The 17832-nt window shown below is 40.6% G+C and overlaps 1 protein-coding gene across 2 annotated transcripts in view; it reads left to right on the top strand.

The window, feature by feature from the left end:
- Positions 1–17528, top strand: part of LOC113802745 (glucose dehydrogenase [FAD, quinone]) — a 95839-nt gene extending 78311 nt beyond the window's left edge. For both annotated transcript variants that reach the window (XM_070130733.1, XM_070130732.1), the window contains 9 exons: positions 9464–9585; positions 10215–10271; positions 10865–10978; positions 11669–11825; positions 12479–12636; positions 14187–14364; positions 14964–15034; positions 16502–16653; positions 16936–17528. In XM_070130733.1, coding sequence (XP_069986834.1) covers positions 9464–9585; positions 10215–10271; positions 10865–10978; positions 11669–11825; positions 12479–12636; positions 14187–14364; positions 14964–15034; positions 16502–16653; positions 16936–17074 — 1148 coding nt within the window. In that variant the 3' untranslated portion in view covers positions 17075–17528. The remainder of the gene's footprint in view (positions 1–9463; positions 9586–10214; positions 10272–10864; positions 10979–11668; positions 11826–12478; positions 12637–14186; positions 14365–14963; positions 15035–16501; positions 16654–16935) is intronic.
- The last annotated feature ends 304 nt before the right edge of the window (positions 17529–17832 follow it).

The raw sequence follows: 17832 nt of genomic DNA, 5'->3' as shown, positions 1-17832 counted from the left end.
GTGTCATGGCGCCTGTTTTGATGCTTTCTCAATGAAAATATAACCATTAAAATAACGATTTTCCTTTATTTTTTAATTGAAGAGACCCAAATGATCGACCATATTCACAAAGCATCCGTAACTTTTGTGACGTCATCAAAATAAACCCCAAGTGTTTGTTTGTTTGTTTGTTTCTAAAAATAGAGTCAGACGCCATGACACCTCCTCCAGTTGCTACTGACCTAGCCTATCCCCGTCTTAGTGTCGCGCGAGGCTTAACGAGTTGCGAAACAGCCTTCTGTTGACCTAACGATTTCCTAAACTATATCGGCGTTCTCTTAATTCTTCCGCTGATGGATGCCGTCACATCGGCCGCTCTCACGCCCTCGAAACAAGATCAAGGTCAAGGGAGGTGCCCGGAGGCTCCCACGCTCTCAGGAACAAGGTCAAGGTCAAGGGAGGTGCCCGGAGGCTCCCACGCTCTCGGGAACCTGCACTCGAAAACCAGTCTAGGATGAACGAGTGCCAACGTTCACCGTGCCCGCACTACCCCCGGATGGCCCCCTCCCCCCCTCCTCCTCCTCCTCCTCTTCATTCCTCTTCCTCCTCCTGATGCTACTGCTCCTCTTTCTCCCTCTTCCCCCCTTCCCTCCTCCTCCTCCTCCTCCTCTTCATTCCTCTTCCTCCTCCTGATGATGCTGCTGCTCCTCTTTCTCCCTCTTCCCCCCTTCCCTCCTCCTCCTCCTCCTCCTCTTCATTCCTCTTCCTCCTCCTGATGATGCTGCTGCTACTCTTTCTCCCTCTTCCTCCCTTCCTCTTCCCCTTTCCCTACACCCTCTTCTTCTTCTTCTTTCTCTTCGTTCTCCTCCTTCTCCTCTTCTTCCTCTTCCTAACCTTGTCCCCCCTCTTGCTCCTCCTCCTCCTCCTCCTCTTCCCCATTCCCTTCCTCTTCCTCCTCTTCCCCCCCCACGCTCGTTTTCCTCCTGCTCCCCCCCTTCTTCATCCTCCTCCTCCTCCTCCTCCTTCCCCTCTTACCCTTCCACCTTTTCCCCTTCCCCCTCTCCTTTCCCCTAACTCCCCTTCCCCCACCACCACCTCCCTCCTCCCCGCAATAACTCTCCCCTTCCTAAAAGCATATCACCTTCCGCCTTGAGACCTTCCCCTTGAACTTTTCTCCGACGGAACCTGTTGGAGTGGACGGCCGCCTCTGACCAGAATGCGGGATGAGGGAGCGGAAGAGGTTATGCAATCAGCGAGGTTTCTTGTTTTTTGGTCCGTGCAACGAGGAGTAATTTCTGTTTGTTTGTTTGTTTGTTTGTTTTTGTAGAGGTTATGCAGTCAGCGAGGTTTCCTGCTTTTTTGGTCCGTGCAACGAGGAATAATTTCTGTTTGTTTGTTTGTTTTTGTAGAGGTTATGCAATCAGCGAGGTTTCCTGCTTTTTTGGTCCGTGCAACGAGGAGTAATTTCTGTTTGTTTGTTTGTTTGTTTGTTTTTGTAGAGGTTATGCAATCAGCGAGGTTTCCTGCTTTTTTGGTCCGTGCAACGAGGAGTAATTTCTGTTTGTTTGTTTGTTTGTTTGTTTTTGTTGAGGTTATGCAATCAGCGAGGTTTCCTGTTTTTTTGGTCCGTGCAACGAGGAGTAATTTCTGTTTGTTTGTTTGTTTGTTTGTTTGTTTTTGAAGAGGTTATGCAATCAGCGAGGTTTCCTGCTTTTTTGGTCCGTACAACGAGGAGAAATTTCTGTTTGTTTGTTTGTTTGTTTGTTTTTGTAGAGGTTATGCAATCAGCGAGGTTTCCTGCTTTTTTGGTCCGTGCAACGAGGAATAATTTCTGTTTGTTTGTTTGTTTTTGTAGAGGTTATGCAATCAGCGAGGTTTCCTGTTTTTTTGGTCCGTGCAACGAGGAGTAATTTCTGTTTGTTTGTTTGTTTGTTTGTTTTTGTAGAGGTTATGCAATCAGCGAGGTTTCCTGCTTTTTTGGTCCGTGCAACGAGGAGTAATTTCTGTTTGTTTGTTTGTTTGTTTGTTTTTGTAGAGGTTATGCAATCAGCGAGGTTTCCTGTTTTTTTGGTCCGTGCGACGAGGAGTAATTTCTGTTTGTTTGTTTGTTTGTTTTTGTAGAGGTTATGCAATCAGCGAGGTTTCCTGCTTTTTTGGTCCGTGCGACGAGGAGTAATTTCTGTTTGTTTGTTTGTTTGTTTGTTTTTGTAGAGGTTATGCAATCAGCGAGGTTTCCTGTTTTTTGGTCCGTGCAACGAGGAGTAATTTCTGTTTGTTTGTTTGTTTGTTTGTTTGTTTTTGTAGAGGTTATGCAATCAGCGAGGTTTCCTGCTTTTTTGGTCCGTGCAACGAGGAGAAATTTCTGTTTGTTTGTTTGTTTGTTTGTTTTTGAAGAGGTTATGCAATCAGCGAGGTTTCCTGCTTTTTTGGTCCGTGCAACGAGGAATAATTTCTGTTTGTTTGTTTGTTTTTGTAGAGGTTATGCAATCAGCGAGGTTTCCTGCTTTTTTGGTCCGTGCGACGAGGAGTAATTTCTGTTTGTTTGTTTGTTTGTTTGTTTTTGTAGAGGTTATGGAATCAGCGAGGTTTCCTGCTTTTTTGGTCCGTGCGACGAGGAGTAATTTCTGTTTGTTTGTTTGTTTGTTTGTTTTTGTAGAGGTTATGCAATCAGCGAGGTTTCCTGCTTTTTTGGTCCGTGCAACGAGGAGTAATTTCTGTTTGTTTGTTTGTTTGTTTTTGTAGAGGTTATGCAATCAGCGAGTTCCTGCTTTTTTGGTCCGTGCAACGAGGAGTAATTTCTGTTTGTTTGTTTGTTTGTTTGTTTTTGTAGAGGTTATGCAATCAGCGAGGTTTCCTGTTTTTTTGGTCCGTGCGACGAGGAGTAATTTCTGTTTGTTTGTTTGTTTGTTTGTTTGTTTGTTTTTGTAGAGGTTATGCAATCAGCGAGGTTTCCTGTTTTTTTGGTCCGTGCGACGAGGAGTAATTTCTGTTTGTTTGTTTGTTTGTTTTTGTTGAGGTTATGCAATCAGCGAGGTTTCCTGTTTTTTTGGTCCGTGCAACGAGGAGTAATTTCTGTTTGTTTGTTTGTTTGTTTTTGTAGAGGTTATGCAATCAGCGAGGTTTCCTGCTTTTTTGGTCCGTGCAACGAGGAGTAATTTCTGTTTGTTTGTTTGTTTGTTTGTTTGTTTGTTTTTGTAGAGGTTATGCAATCAGCGAGGTTTCCTGTTTTTTTGGTCCGTGCAACGAGGAGTAATTTCTGTTTGTTTGTTTGTTTGTTTGTTTGTTTTTGTAGAGGTTATGCAATCAGCGAGGTTTCCTGCTTTTTTTGGTCCGTGCAACGAGGAGTAATTTCTGTTTGTTTGTTTGTTTGTTTTTGTAGAGGTTATGCAATCAGCGAGGTTTCCTGTTTTTTTGGTCCGTGCAACGAGGAGTAATTTCTGTTTGTTTGTTTGTTTGTTTGTTTGTTTGTTTTTGTAGAGGTTATGCAATCAGCGAGGTTTCCTGTTTTTTTGGTCCGTGCGACGAGGAGTAATTTCTGTTTGTTTGTTTGTTTGTTTGTTTGTTTGTTTTTGTAGAGGTTATGCAATCAGCGAGGTTTCCTGTTTTTTTGGTCCGTGCGACGAGGAGTAATTTCTGTTTGTTTGTTTGTTTGTTTTTGTAGAGGTTATGCAATCAGCGAGGTTTCCTGTTTTTTTGGTCCGTGCGACGAGGAATAATTTCTGTTTGTTTGTTTGTTTGTTTTTGTAGAGGTTATGCAATCAGCGAGGTTTCCTGTTTTTTTGGTCCGTGCAACGAGGAGTAATTTCTGTTTGTTTGTTTGTTTGTTTGTTTGTTTGTTTTTGTAGAGGTTATGCAATCAGCGAGGTTTCCTGTTTTTTTGGTCCGTGCAACGAGGAGTAATTTCTGTTTGTTTGTTTGTTTGTTTGTTTGTTTTTGTAGAGGTTATGCAATCAGCGAGGTTTCCTGCTTTTTTTGGTCCGTGCAACGAGGAGTAATTTCTGTTTGTTTGTTTGTTTGTTTTTGTAGAGGTTATGCAATCAGCGAGGTTTCCTGCTTTTTTGGTCCGTGCGACGAGGAGTAATTTCTGTTTGTTTGTTTGTTTGTTTGTTTGTTTTTGTAGAGGTTATGCAATCAGCGAGGTTTCTTGTTTTTTTGGTCCGTGCAACGAGGAATAATTTCTGTTTGTTTGTTTGTTTGTTTTTGTAGAGGTTATGCAATCAGCGAGGTTTCCTGCTTTTTTGGTCCGTGCGACGAGGAGTAATTTCTGTTTGTTTGTTTGTTTGTTTGTTTGTTTTTGTAGAGGTTATGCAATCAGCGAGGTTTCCTGCTTTTTTGGTCCGTGCGACGAGGAGTAATTTCTGTTTGTTTGTTTGTTTGTTTGTTTGTTTTTGTTGAGGTTATGCAATCAGCGAGGTTTCTTGTTTTTTTGGTCCGTGCGGCGAGGAGTAATTTCTGTTTGTTTGTTTGTTTGTTTGTTTTTGTAGAGGTTATGCAATCAGCGAGGTTTCCTGTTTTTTTGGTCCGTGCGACGAGGAGTAATTTCTGTTTGTTTGTTTGTTTGTTTGTTTTTGTAGAGGTTATGCAATCAGCGAGGTTTCCTGCTTTTTTGGTCCGTGCGACGAGGAGTAATTTCTGTTTGTTTGTTTGTTTGTTTGTTTTTGTAGAGGTTATGCAATCAGCGAGGTTTCCTGCTTTTTTGGTCCGTGCAACGAGGAGTAATTTCTGTTTGTTTGTTTGTTTGTTTTTGTAGAGGTTATGCAATCAGCGAGGTTTCTTGTTTTTTTTGGTCCGTGCGACGAGGAGTAATTTCTGTTTGTTTGTTTGTTTGTTTGTTTGTTTTTGTAGAGGTTATGCAATCAGCGAGGTTTCTTGTTTTTTTTGGTCCGTGCAACGAGGAGTAATTTCTGTTTGTTTGTTTGTTTGTTTGTTTGTTTTTGTAGAGGTTATGCAATCAGCGAGGTTTCTTGTTTTTTGGTCCGTGCGACGAGGAGTAATTTCTGTTTGTTTGTTTGTTTGTTTGTTTTTTGTAGAGGTTATGCAATCAGCGAGGTTTCTTGTTTTTTTGGTCCGTGCGACGAGGAGTAATTTCTGTTTGTTTGTTTGTTTGTTTGTTTTTTGTAGAGGTTATGCAATCAGCGAGGTTTCCTGCTTTTTTGGTCCGTGCGACGAGGAGTAATTTCTGTTTGTTTGTTTGTTTGTTTGTTTGTTTGTTTTTGTAGAGGTTATGCAGTCAGCGAGGTTTCCTGCTTTTTTGGTCCGTGCGACGAGGAGTAATTTCTGTTTGTTTGTTTGTTTGTTTGTTTTTGTAGAGGTTATGCAATCAGCGAGGTTTCCTGCTTTTTTGGTCCGTGCGACGAGGAGTAATTTCTGTTTGTTTGTTTGTTTGTTTGTTTTTGTAGAGGTTATGCAGTCAGCGAGGTTTCCTGCTTTTTTGGTCCGTGCGACGAGGAGTAATTTCTGTTTGTTTGTTTGTTTGTTTGTTTGTTTGTTTTTGTAGAGGTTATGCAATCAGCGAGGTTTCCTGTTTTTTTGGTCCGTGCAACGAGGAATAATTTCTGTTTGTTTGTTTGTTTGTTTTTGTAGAGGTTATGCAATCAGCGAGGTTTCCTGTTTTTTTGGTCCGTGCAACGAGGAGTAATTTCTGTTTGTTTGTTTGTTTGTTTGTTTTTGTAGAGGTTATGCAATCAGCGAGGTTTCCTGCTTTTTTGGTCCGTGCAACGAGGAGTAATTTCTGTTTGTTTGTTTGTTTGTTTGTTTTTGTAGAGGTTATGCAATCAGCGAGGTTTCCTGTTTTTTTGGTCCGTGCGACGAGGAGTAATTTCTGTTTGTTTGTTTGTTTGTTTTTGTAGAGGTTATGCAATCAGCGAGGTTTCCTGTTTTTTTGGTCCGTGCGGCGAGGAGTAATTTCTGTTTGTTTGTTTGTTTGTTTGTTTTTGTAGAGGTTATGCAATCAGCGAGGTTTCCTGTTTTTTTGGTCCGTGCAACGAGGAGTAATTTCTGTTTGTTTGTTTGTTTGTTTGTTTGTTTTTGTAGAGGTTATGCAATCAGCGAGGTTTCCTGCTTTTTTGGTCCGTGCAACGAGGAGAAATTTCTGTTTGTTTGTTTGTTTGTTTGTTTTTGAAGAGGTTATGCAATCAGCGAGGTTTCCTGCTTTTTTGGTCCGTGCAACGAGGAATAATTTCTGTTTGTTTGTTTGTTTTTGTAGAGGTTATGCAATCAGCGAGGTTTCCTGCTTTTTTGGTCCGTGCGACGAGGAGTAATTTCTGTTTGTTTGTTTGTTTGTTTGTTTTTGTAGAGGTTATGGAATCAGCGAGGTTTCCTGCTTTTTTGGTCCGTGCGACGAGGAGTAATTTCTGTTTGTTTGTTTGTTTGTTTGTTTTTGTAGAGGTTATGCAATCAGCGAGGTTTCCTGCTTTTTTGGTCCGTGCAACGAGGAGTAATTTCTGTTTGTTTGTTTGTTTGTTTTTGTAGAGGTTATGCAATCAGCGAGTTCCTGCTTTTTTGGTCCGTGCAACGAGGAGTAATTTCTGTTTGTTTGTTTGTTTGTTTGTTTTTGTAGAGGTTATGCAATCAGCGAGGTTTCCTGTTTTTTTGGTCCGTGCGACGAGGAGTAATTTCTGTTTGTTTGTTTGTTTGTTTGTTTGTTTGTTTTTGTAGAGGTTATGCAATCAGCGAGGTTTCCTGTTTTTTTGGTCCGTGCGACGAGGAGTAATTTCTGTTTGTTTGTTTGTTTGTTTTTGTTGAGGTTATGCAATCAGCGAGGTTTCCTGTTTTTTTGGTCCGTGCAACGAGGAGTAATTTCTGTTTGTTTGTTTGTTTGTTTTTGTAGAGGTTATGCAATCAGCGAGGTTTCCTGCTTTTTTGGTCCGTGCAACGAGGAGTAATTTCTGTTTGTTTGTTTGTTTGTTTGTTTGTTTGTTTTTGTAGAGGTTATGCAATCAGCGAGGTTTCCTGTTTTTTTGGTCCGTGCAACGAGGAGTAATTTCTGTTTGTTTGTTTGTTTGTTTGTTTGTTTTTGTAGAGGTTATGCAATCAGCGAGGTTTCCTGCTTTTTTGGTCCGTGCAACGAGGAGTAATTTCTGTTTGTTTGTTTGTTTGTTTTTGTAGAGGTTATGCAATCAGCGAGGTTTCCTGCTTTTTTGGTCCGTGCAACGAGGAGTAATTTCTGTTTGTTTGTTTGTTTGTTTGTTTGTTTGTTTTTGTAGAGGTTATGCAATCAGCGAGGTTTCCTGTTTTTTTGGTCCGTGCAACGAGGAGTAATTTCTGTTTGTTTGTTTGTTTGTTTGTTTTTGTAGAGGTTATGCAATCAGCGAGGTTTCCTGCTTTTTTGGTCCGTGCGACGAGGAGTAATTTCTGTTTGTTTGTTTGTTTGTTTGTTTTTTGTAGAGGTTATGCAATCAGCGAGGTTTCCTGCTTTTTTGGTCCGTGCGACGAGGAGTAATTTCTGTTTGTTTGTTTGTTTGTTTGTTTTTGTAGAGGTTATGCAATCAGCGAGGTTTCCTGTTTTTTTGGTCCGTGCAACGAGGAATAATTTCTGTTTGTTTGTTTGTTTGTTTGTTTTTTGTAGAGGTTATGCAATCAGCGAGGTTTCCTGCTTTTTTGGTCCGTGCGACGAGGAGTAATTTCTGTTTGTTTGTTTGTTTGTTTTTGTAGAGGTTATGCAATCAGCGAGGTTTCCTGCTTTTTTGGTCCGTGCGACGAGGAGTAATTTCTGTTTGTTTGTTTGTTTGTTTGTTTTTGTAGAGGTTATGCAATCAGCGAGGTTTCCTGCTTTTTTGGTCCGTGCGACGAGGAGTAATTTCTGTTTGTTTGTTTGTTTGTTTGTTTTTTGTAGAGGTTATGCAATCAGCGAGGTTTCCTGCTTTTTTGGTCCGAGCGACAAGGAGTAATTTCTGTTTGTTTGTTTGTTTGTTTGTTTTTTGTAGAGGTTATGCAATCAGCGAGGTTTCCTGTTTTTTTGGTCCGTGCAACGAGGAGTAATATCTGTTTGTTTGTTTGTTTGTTTGTTTTGTTTATGGAACGAAGAGGTATCTTATTTTGAAGTATGCGACGAGGTTTTAAAAAGGTTGTTTTCGATTATGCAACGAGTGATAATTTTTTTTTTTTTGTTTTTTTTTGTTTTTGTTTTTTTTTTTGTTTATGGAACGAAGAGGAATCTCTTGTTTTGAGCTATGTAACGAGTAAAAAAAATGTTTTCGCTTATGCAAGAAGTAATGATTTGTTTTTGTCTGAGTAACGAATAAGAATCTTTGTTTTTGCCTATGCAATTAGTATAAAAATTGTTTTCGCTTATGCAACGAGTAATAATTTCTGATTTTGTTTACGTAACGAATAGGAATCCCTATTTTGACATATGCAATGAATAAAAAAAAATGTTTTCGATTATGCAACGAATAAGAATCTATTTTGGCCTATGTAAGGAGTAAAAAAAATATTTTCGCTAATGCAGCGAGTAACGATCTCTGTTTTTGTTTATGTAACGAAGAAGAATCTTATTTTGTCCTATGCAACGAGTAAAAAAAATCGCTTAAGAAAGGACTAATACTTTCTGTTTTTTGTTTACGTAACGAATAAGTATCTATATTTTGGCCTATGCAACAAGTAAAAAAAAAAAAAAAATTCCCTTATGCAACGAGCAATCATTTCTATTTTGGCCCATTTCGTTTATGCATCGAAAAAGACCGTAGTTTTACAACGCGTAAAAGAAAGATTCGCCAATGCAACAAGTAATAATTTATGTTTTAGCTTATGCAACAAGTAATAATTTATGTTTTAGCTTATGCAACAAGTATGAATTCTTAATTTCGTTTATGCATTGAATAAAACTCCATGGTTTTGTTTATCCAATGAGTAAAATTTTCTGTTTTCGCTTCCAGATGCAACTCACTTTATCTTTGTCTCGTTTTCTATGCTGTGTTTACGCTAAACGAGGTGGATAGACACGAAAAAAGTTAATGAATCATATACAAACTATTATTTATAGAACGATGTTATTTAACAAGTGTATCCCTAACAAAACTATACATAATTATATAAATACCAATATATATATATATATATATATATATATATATATATATATATATATATATATATATACATATATATAACAAAATTATATAACTAACAAAAATCATCAACAATCAAATAATAAACAATACAAGTAACAATAAAGAAATACAGATACACCACTCGGAACCTCCCACGAAAGGAGAGCCACGCCCCTTACCTTCCTGCTTACCTTAATGACATCTATTCCTTCTTTTCCTTACCTTACCTTCCAGATTACCTTAATGACATATTTTCCTTACCTTACCTTACCTACCAGCTTACCTTAATGACACCTTTGCCTTCTTCTCCTTGCCTTCCTTACCTTACCTACCAGCTTACCTTTATAATTTTTTTCCTTCTTTTCCTTCCCTTCCTTACCTTACCTTCCAGCTTACCTTAATAAAATTTTCCTTCTTTTCCTTCCCTTCCTTAGGCTTCAGCGTCCCCGACATGACCACGAGAGACGGCTGGCGGTGGTCCACAGCCGAAGCCTTCCTCAAGCCCGCAGCCGACAGGGAGAACCTCCACGTGGTGTTAAATGCCATGGTTACTCAGGTATGGCTTTTTTTTGTTGTTGTTTATTGTTTTGTTTTTGGTTTTGGTTTTGTTTTTCATTTTGTTTGTATGTTTTTTTGTTTTTTATTTTGTTTATTTATGTATTTGTTTTTTATTTTGTTCGTCTGGTTCTTTGTTTTGCTTTTGTTTATATATTTCTTTGTTTTTTATTTTGTTTATTTATTTCTTTACTGTTGCATTTGTTTCTCTATTTGTTGGTGCTTTTGTTTGTGTTTTTTTATCTGTTTCTTTGTGTTGCTTTTGTTTATATATTTCTTTTTTTTTTTGTTTATCTATTTCGTTGTTGTTGTTTTATTGTTAGTTATGTATTTTTTATCCATGTGGTATATTTCAAAGAGAAATATCCTATTAATGTCACGTTTAAACATCTTTTTTATTCTCTTTTTAATCTCTCTCGCTCTCTCTCTCTCTCTCTCTTTTTTTTTTTTTTTTTTTTTTTTTTTTTATTCATGACAAAGTGATAAAGCAATATTGATATACTTTATTTAGATGTTCATTATACCACGTTTATAAGGAAGCATCATATGTTCAAAAAGGTTTTAAATTTTTACTCGGTACAAAATAGAGACTGAAATTTTTAACTAAGTGAATTTATTTGTTTTTTGCAGTTATTATTTGACAGTCGTAAGCGAGCAATAGGTGTGCGGTTCGAGCATGAAGGAAGGGTAAGATATTTTTTGTCTGTCTGTGTATTTATATATCTGTCTATCAATGTTTGTCTAGCCCCCCTCCCTAACTCTTTCTCTCTCTCTCTCTCTCTCTCTCTCTCTCTCTCTCTCTCTCTCTGTCTCTTTCTCTCTCTCTCTCTCTCTCTCTCTCTCTCTCACTCTCTCTCACTCTCTCTCACTCTCTCTTGTTATCATTTTCGGGGTTGTTTTCAGTACAACCCCAGGAACAAAAGTGATTCCTATACCTCAGAAAAATAACATAAACCACTAAATCCTAAATTGTTATCCTTTTTTGGGTTTGTTTTCAGTACAACCCCAGCAACAAAAGTGATACCTATACTTCAGAAAAAAAAACATAAACCACTATATCCTAAATTGTTATCCTTTTTGGGTTTGTTTTCAGTACAACCCCAGGAACAAAAATGATTCCTATACCTCAGAAAAAAACATAACCCACCATATCCTAAATTGTTATCATTTTCGGGGTTGTTTTCAGTACAACCCCAGGAACAAAAATGATTCCTATACCTCAGAAAAAAAACATAACCCACTAAAATCCTAGATTGTTATCCTTTTGGGTTTGTTTTCAGTACAAGACAGCTCTAGCAAAACGGGAGGTGATCGTGTGTGGAGGAACCATTTCGTCTCCTCAAATCCTCATGCTGTCGGGTATCGGACCGGCCAGGCACCTGCAGGAGCACAATGTAAGTGGGCCTCGTTTGACCTTGTTTTTTTTTTTTTTTTTTTTTTTTTTTGTTTAATGGGTCGTTTATTTTTTGTTTCAGTTCAGTTTGGTTTAGTTTATTTATTTTATTTTATTTTATTTTTAAGTTGAGTTTAGTTTGTTTGTTTTGTTTAGTTTAATTTTCAAGTTTAGTTTTGTTTGTTTTGTTTTTTGTTTGTTTGTTTGTCTGTTGTTGTTTTTTTTTGGTTTTGTGTGAAAGTTTTTTTGGCGAGTGGGACAGATGTGGAAACGTAATAGATTGGAAAGTTTGGCGAGAGAGTTGTTTTCTTAATGGTTAATCCTGAAAAAAATATGAATGTCTATGTAAATTGGCTATGTTGAGTGTGTAGGTATGTATGTATGTGTGTATGTGTGTTTGTATGTATGTAGCTGTGTGTATACTTGTATGTATGTATCTATGTGTGTATGCATATATGTGTATGTGTGTATTGTGTACGTATGTATCTCTGTGTGTGTTTGTATATATGTATCTATGTGTATGCATGTATGTATATGTGTATATTGTGTATGTATGTATGTGTGTATGCATATATGTATGTATGTAAGCATGTTTGTACACAGGCATCAACGTACACAGACACGAAAATACACACATCCGACGCCCACAACCAAACCCGACCAATCTTCCAATATTCCCTCACGCCCGCAGATCCCCGTCGTCGCTGACCTGCCGGGCGTGGGTCAGAACTTCCAAGACCACGCCTCCTTGTACGGCCTGACCTGGACCACCACCAAGGGCACGTCACTCAGCCTCCTCACGCTCGCCAACCCTTTCTCGCTGAAGGAGTACATCTTCCGAAGACGAGGTGGGACGAAGGGGGTTCCTTAAGACGAGGGGTCTGAGGCCAAGGAGGAGGTTGAGGGCGAAGTAAAAGATGATAAAATTAAATAAAAAGCGAGAGAAAAAACATTAATTAAGAAGAGGAAAAAGATTAATTAAATATAAATTGATTCATAGAAATAGCTTTTAGAAATAGTCTATAGACATTGAAATAGTTTATAGAATTGGAATTATGGAATTAAAATAGTTTATCATGTTATTCTCTTTACATAAAGATGTATAGATAGATAGATAGATAGATGAAAAATAGATAGATAGAATAGTTACATATAGATATATGAAAATATATATAATAGCAGTTAAGATGATAATTACTAGAAAATACAATATTATTGTTGTTATCATCATCATTATTATTATTATTACTAAAAAAAAAAGATAAAGAAAAAAAAAGATAATGCCCCAAAAACAGCTTCATCATTATCATTAATAATAAAGGAATTATGAAAATCATCATAAATACCTGAATTGATGTTAAAATCGTCATAATTAACATTTAAAAGCGAAAAAGAGGGGTTTTCGAAAGCCCGACACCGCATCCCCGACACCACACATTCAAAAAATCCGCCTTAACACCACCTCACACACAGCTGACCTCCTCTTCCCCTCCTCCCGCAGGCCCCCTCTCGGCGCCCTACGCGATCGAGGCCCACGCTTGGATCCCGGCGGAGGAGGGAGACCCGCTGTGGCCCGAAGTGCAGTTCCTCTTCATCGCTGGGACGTCGACGCTGGACAAGGGCATCGCCATTCCGGATCTGATTGGATATGATAGGAAGGTGAGGGGGAAGGAAGGAAGGTGGGAGGGGGGAAGGGAGGAAGGGTTGGTGGGAGGGAGAGGGTTAGGGAGGGAGGGGAGAGGGAAGGGGTGAGGGAGAAGGTGAGGGAAGGTGGGAGGGAGAGGGATGGGAAAATGGGAGAGGGAAGGTGGGATAGTAAAGGAAGAATGACTTTCCGGATCTGATCGGTTATGATAGGAAGGTGAGGGGGAGGGAAGATGGTGGAGGGGGAGGGGGAGGGATGGGTGGGAGGGAGGGAAGGTGAGGGGGAAGGTGGAGGGGGAGGGATGGGAAGGTGGGAGAGGGGGAGGGAGGGAGGGAGGGGGAGGGTGGGACGTCGACGCTGGACAAGGGCATCGCCATTCCGGATCTGATTGGTTATGATAGGAAGGTGAGGGGGAGGGAAGGTGGGAGAGGGAGGGATGGGAGGGAGGGAGAGGGTGAGGGATGGTAGGGAGGGGGGAGGGGGGAGGGGGGGAGGAGGGATGGTGGGAGAGGGTGAGGGAGGGAAGGTGGGAGGGAGAGGGAGGGATGGGAGGGGGGGGGGGAATGTCGGAGGGTGAGGGAAGAGTGACAAAACACCACCTTTTATACGCATACAAAAATTATTACTCACATTAAACATACTTTGCATATGTTGTGTTTTGCTATTGCCATATTATCATTGTCATTGTAGTAGTTGTTATCACGTTCTTGCCACCAACGCTATAATCCCCATAAAGCTCTTTCTCCCACTGAATCGCATAGAGAATACGACACTAAAGACTCTACGCTCTCTCTCTCTCTCTCTCTCTCTCTCTCTCTCTCTCTCTCTCTCTCTCTCTCTCTCTCTCTCTCTCTCTCTCTCTCTCTCTCTCTCTCTTGCCAACAGCTCTACTACAAATACTTCACGCTCATCATAAGGCTCTTTTTTCACTGAATTACATAGAGAATACGACGCTAAGGACTCTCCCTCTCCCCCACAGCTCTACTACAAATACTTCACGCTCACCATAAGGCTCTTTCTCTCACTGAATCGCATAGAGAATACGACATTAAAGACTCTACACTCTCTCTCTCTCTCTCTCTCTCTCTCTCTCTCTCTCTCTCTCTCTCTCTCTCTCTCTCTCTCTCTCTCTCTCTCTCTCTCTCTCTCTCCCACAGCTCTACTACAAATACTTCATACCCATCATAAGGCTCATTCTCTCACTGAATTGCATAGAAAATACGACACTAAGGATTCTACACTCTCTCTCTCTCTCTCGCCCGCAGCTCTACTACAAATACTTCATACCCATCATAAGGCTCTTTTTTTCACTGAATTACATAGAGTATACGGCACTAAGGACACTCTCTCTCTCCCCCGAAGCTCTACTACAAATACTTCACGCCCATCATAAGGCTCTTTTTTTCACTGAATTACATAGAGAATACGACACTAAGGACTCTCCCTCTCGCCCGCAGCTCCACTACAAATACTTCATACCCATCATAAGGCTCTTTTTTCACTGAATTACATAGAGAATACGACGCTAAAGCCTCTACACTCTCTCTCTCTCTCTCGCCCACAGCTCTACTACAAATACTTCACGCCCATCATGGGTCAGGAAGGCTTCAGCATATCGCCCATGCTGACGAGGGCCAAGTCTCGAGGCTCCATCACCCTGCAGTCCAACAACCCTAAGGACCCTCCGGTGATTGACCCTAACTACCTGAGTCACCCTGATGACGTCAAGAATATCATCCGAGGTCAGAGGTCATTTCTTGTTGTCTTTTGAAGGTTTTTTGCCTTGTTTGGATTGGTTGGTTTAAGAAATAAGTATTTTCGGGGATGGGAAGACACGTTTCTCGTTTGTTTGTTTGTTTTTTTTTTTTTTTTGAGTCATTTGCGTTCAATCGTTTGATAGATTTGTTAAGAGGTCAGAGGTCATGGAAGAGATTTTTTTCTAGTAGTTTTGGTTGATTTTTAGTTTTTGTTTAAGAGTTTGAGAGATTTATTGAATTAAATCGGAGATTTGAATCATCCGTAAAATAAAGCTCACTTTTGGTTAATTTTCAGAGGATGGAATACAATTCCAGTAGTCTTCTTAACCCTTAGTCTCTTTTAGCTTAAATATATAGTAAATATCATGAAAAAATAAGTTGAAAGAGACTAGAATTAATCCTTGAAATAATCTGTTTAATCATTCAGTCAATCTATCATTAAAAAAAATGTTTAAAGAAGTTGGAATTATCCCATGAAATAATCTGTTTAATAATTTAGTCAATCTATTATTAAAAAATAAGTTAAAAGAAGTTGGAATTATCCCTGAAATAATCTTACTTCTGCATTATTTTCTGAAATATAGGCATCAAGTTTGCTCACGAAGTCGCTAAAACACCGGCCATGCAGGAGTACGGGACACGCTTCCACGATAAGGTAAGGGAAGATCGACCTTATGGGTGCAGGTGGCTGAGTTGCCTTTGGGTCTTCGGCTCGTCGTCGGCTCGGGGTAATAGGCTGCCGCGTGGAAAGATATGAAACGATTTAGGAAAAATATTAAATTGATAAGGCGTCACCGGCAGATTAAGAAATATCTTTGTTTATATTTTTAGATAGACAGATAGATAAATAGATAGATAGAGATAGATACATAGATAGATAGATGGATAGATAGATAGATAGATAGATAGATAGAGATACATAGATAGATTGAGATAGATACATAGACAGATTGAGATAGATACATAGATAGATAGAGATATATAGATAGATAAATAGATTTATTGATTGACTGATTGATTGATAGATAGATATTATTATTATAATTTTTATGGTTAATTTAATTGCTGTGACTCCTGCAATCTACTAATAGCCTAGTTATGGTCATTAGTGATATCATTATTATCCATATCATTATTACTGTTATTATAATATTTGCTGTTATAACTATTATTTTGTTATTATTATATCGATGGTATAATTGGTTAACACAACTTATTGCCTTTGCTGTTGTTATTCATATCATTTTTGTTCTTGATAATATGGCTACTGATCCTCACTTATCTTTGATGTTGTATTTTATCACACTCTCTCCATCTCTCTTATTTATCTCCTTTTCTCGTTTTTCCTTCTTATCTGTACTTATCACCTGTCTTTCTTATTTTCGTTTCCCTTTCCCTCGGCTCCTTTCTATCTTCGCTTCCTATCTCCTCCTTCCCTTTTCTCTTCGTTATCTCCCCATCCCTTCCCTTTCCCATCTTCCTTTCTCCATCTTCGTTCCCATCTTTCAATTCTTGTCTCTCTTCTTCTTCTCTCCTCTCTCTTTCTGCCTCCAATTTTCTCCCCTTCTCCCCTTCCATCAACACCTCTCCCCTTTTATTTCTAACTCTTCTTCCCCCTTCTCTACACCCCTCTTAATATCTCGTTTCTCTCTTTCTCCCCTTCCTCCTCGCCTCTCCTTCCCATTCTCCCCTTCCCACCTCCTCGTTCCTCCATTTTCCTTCCTACCCCCTCTTCCTCCTCCCCTCCACCTCCCCTTCATCCCCCCTCACTCCTCCCCATCCCCATCACCCTCCCTCCCCACTTCCCCCTCACTCCTCCCTCCACTTCCTCTACCCTCCCCACCTCCCCCTCACTCCTCCCTTCACCCTCCCTCCCCTTTCCCCTTCACCCTCCCCACCTCCTTCCCCTTACTTCTCCCCATCCCCCTCCCCTCCCACCCCAACTCCCCCTCTTCCCCTTCACCCCTCCCTACACCAACTCCCTACCTCCCCCTCTTCACCTTCCCCTCCACCCTCCCCCCCTCATTCCCTCCACCCTCCCTCCCTTTACCACCCCCTCACTCCTCCCCTTCACCTTCCCCCTCACTCCTCCCCTTCACCTTCCCCCTCACTCCTCCCCCAGCCTCTTCCCGGTTGCGAGCACGAGGTCTTCGCGACTGACGCCTACTGGGAATGTTTCGCCCGGGCTTTCACCGGTCAGACGTACCACCCGGCCGGCACGTGCAAGATGGGGCCCGTGAGCGATCCTTACAGCGTCGTCGACCATAGGCTCAGGTCAGTAGTGTTTGGGGGGGGGGGATTGTGTGTGTGTGTGTTTGGCGTATGATTCGTGTATGGCATTAGGTGTGACGTAACTGTCTAAGCAAACTCCTTATAAAATAACTCATGTAATAATGTATTGCTTAAAAAGAAAAAAAAACTAACGTACAGAAATTACGTACAGACAATACATATAGCCCAGAAGAAAAAAAAAAATAAAAAAAATACATAAAACGCTAAAAACTCCATAAACCGACCACCAAACCTAACCCTCTTCCTCTCCCCCTTTCCCCTCAGAGTCCGCGGCGTGTCCGGCCTCCGTGTGGTGGATGCCTCTATCATGCCCCTAATTGTCTCCACCAACACCAACGCCGCTTCTATAATGATTGGGGAGCGAGGAGCAGATTTTATCAAGCAGGAATGGGGTGTCGTCTAATCCTGCGCGCTTCGTCAGCTGATCCGGCGCGCGTCGTCAGCTGATCCTGCGCGCTTGGTCAGCTGATCCTGCGCGCTTCGTCAGCTGATCCTGCGCGCTTCGTCAGCTGATCCTGCGCGCTTCGTCAGCTGATCCTGCGCGCTTCGTCAGCTGATCCTGCGCGCTTCGTCAGCTGATCCTGCGCGCTTCGTCAGCTGATCCTGCGCGCTTCGTCAGCTGATCCTGCGCGCTTCGTCAGCTGATCCCGCGCGCTTCGTCAGCTGATCCTGCGCGCTTCGTCAGCTGATCCTGCGCGCTTCGTCAGCTGATCCTGCGCGCTTCGTCAGCTGATCCTGCGCGCTTCGTCAGCTGATCCTGCGCAGTGAAGTCTCGGTCTCTTAAACGGATGATTCGACTGTGTCATATGATCCTCTAAAGGTGCTATCTGATCATAAGACGGCATTAACTTATCTACGTTAATGAATTAATTAATTAATTAATGTTAATTAGTCACGCTAATGAACTGGGAAAGTTAGTTATCGAAGAGGATTCCGAAAAAAGGTGTCTAGTTACCAATAGTAAGAATTATCAATGAAACAAACTTAGTTCTATTCTATAAGGAAAAAAAAAATATTAGAACTACGAAACCTCATGAAATACCACAGATATACCTCATCTGCGCATAAAGGGGAAAATCACTAGTCCACTCATACCGCATAATCACAAACTACACCTCATACCACATAAATACCATCGTCCTCAAGGCATGGTATAGATAT

The sequence above is a fragment of the Penaeus vannamei genome, chromosome 15, assembly GCF_042767895.1.
Source record: "Penaeus vannamei isolate JL-2024 chromosome 15, ASM4276789v1, whole genome shotgun sequence".
NCBI classification, from domain to species: domain Eukaryota; kingdom Metazoa; phylum Arthropoda; class Malacostraca; order Decapoda; family Penaeidae; genus Penaeus; species Penaeus vannamei.
This window is presented reverse-complemented; position numbering and strand designations above follow the sequence as displayed.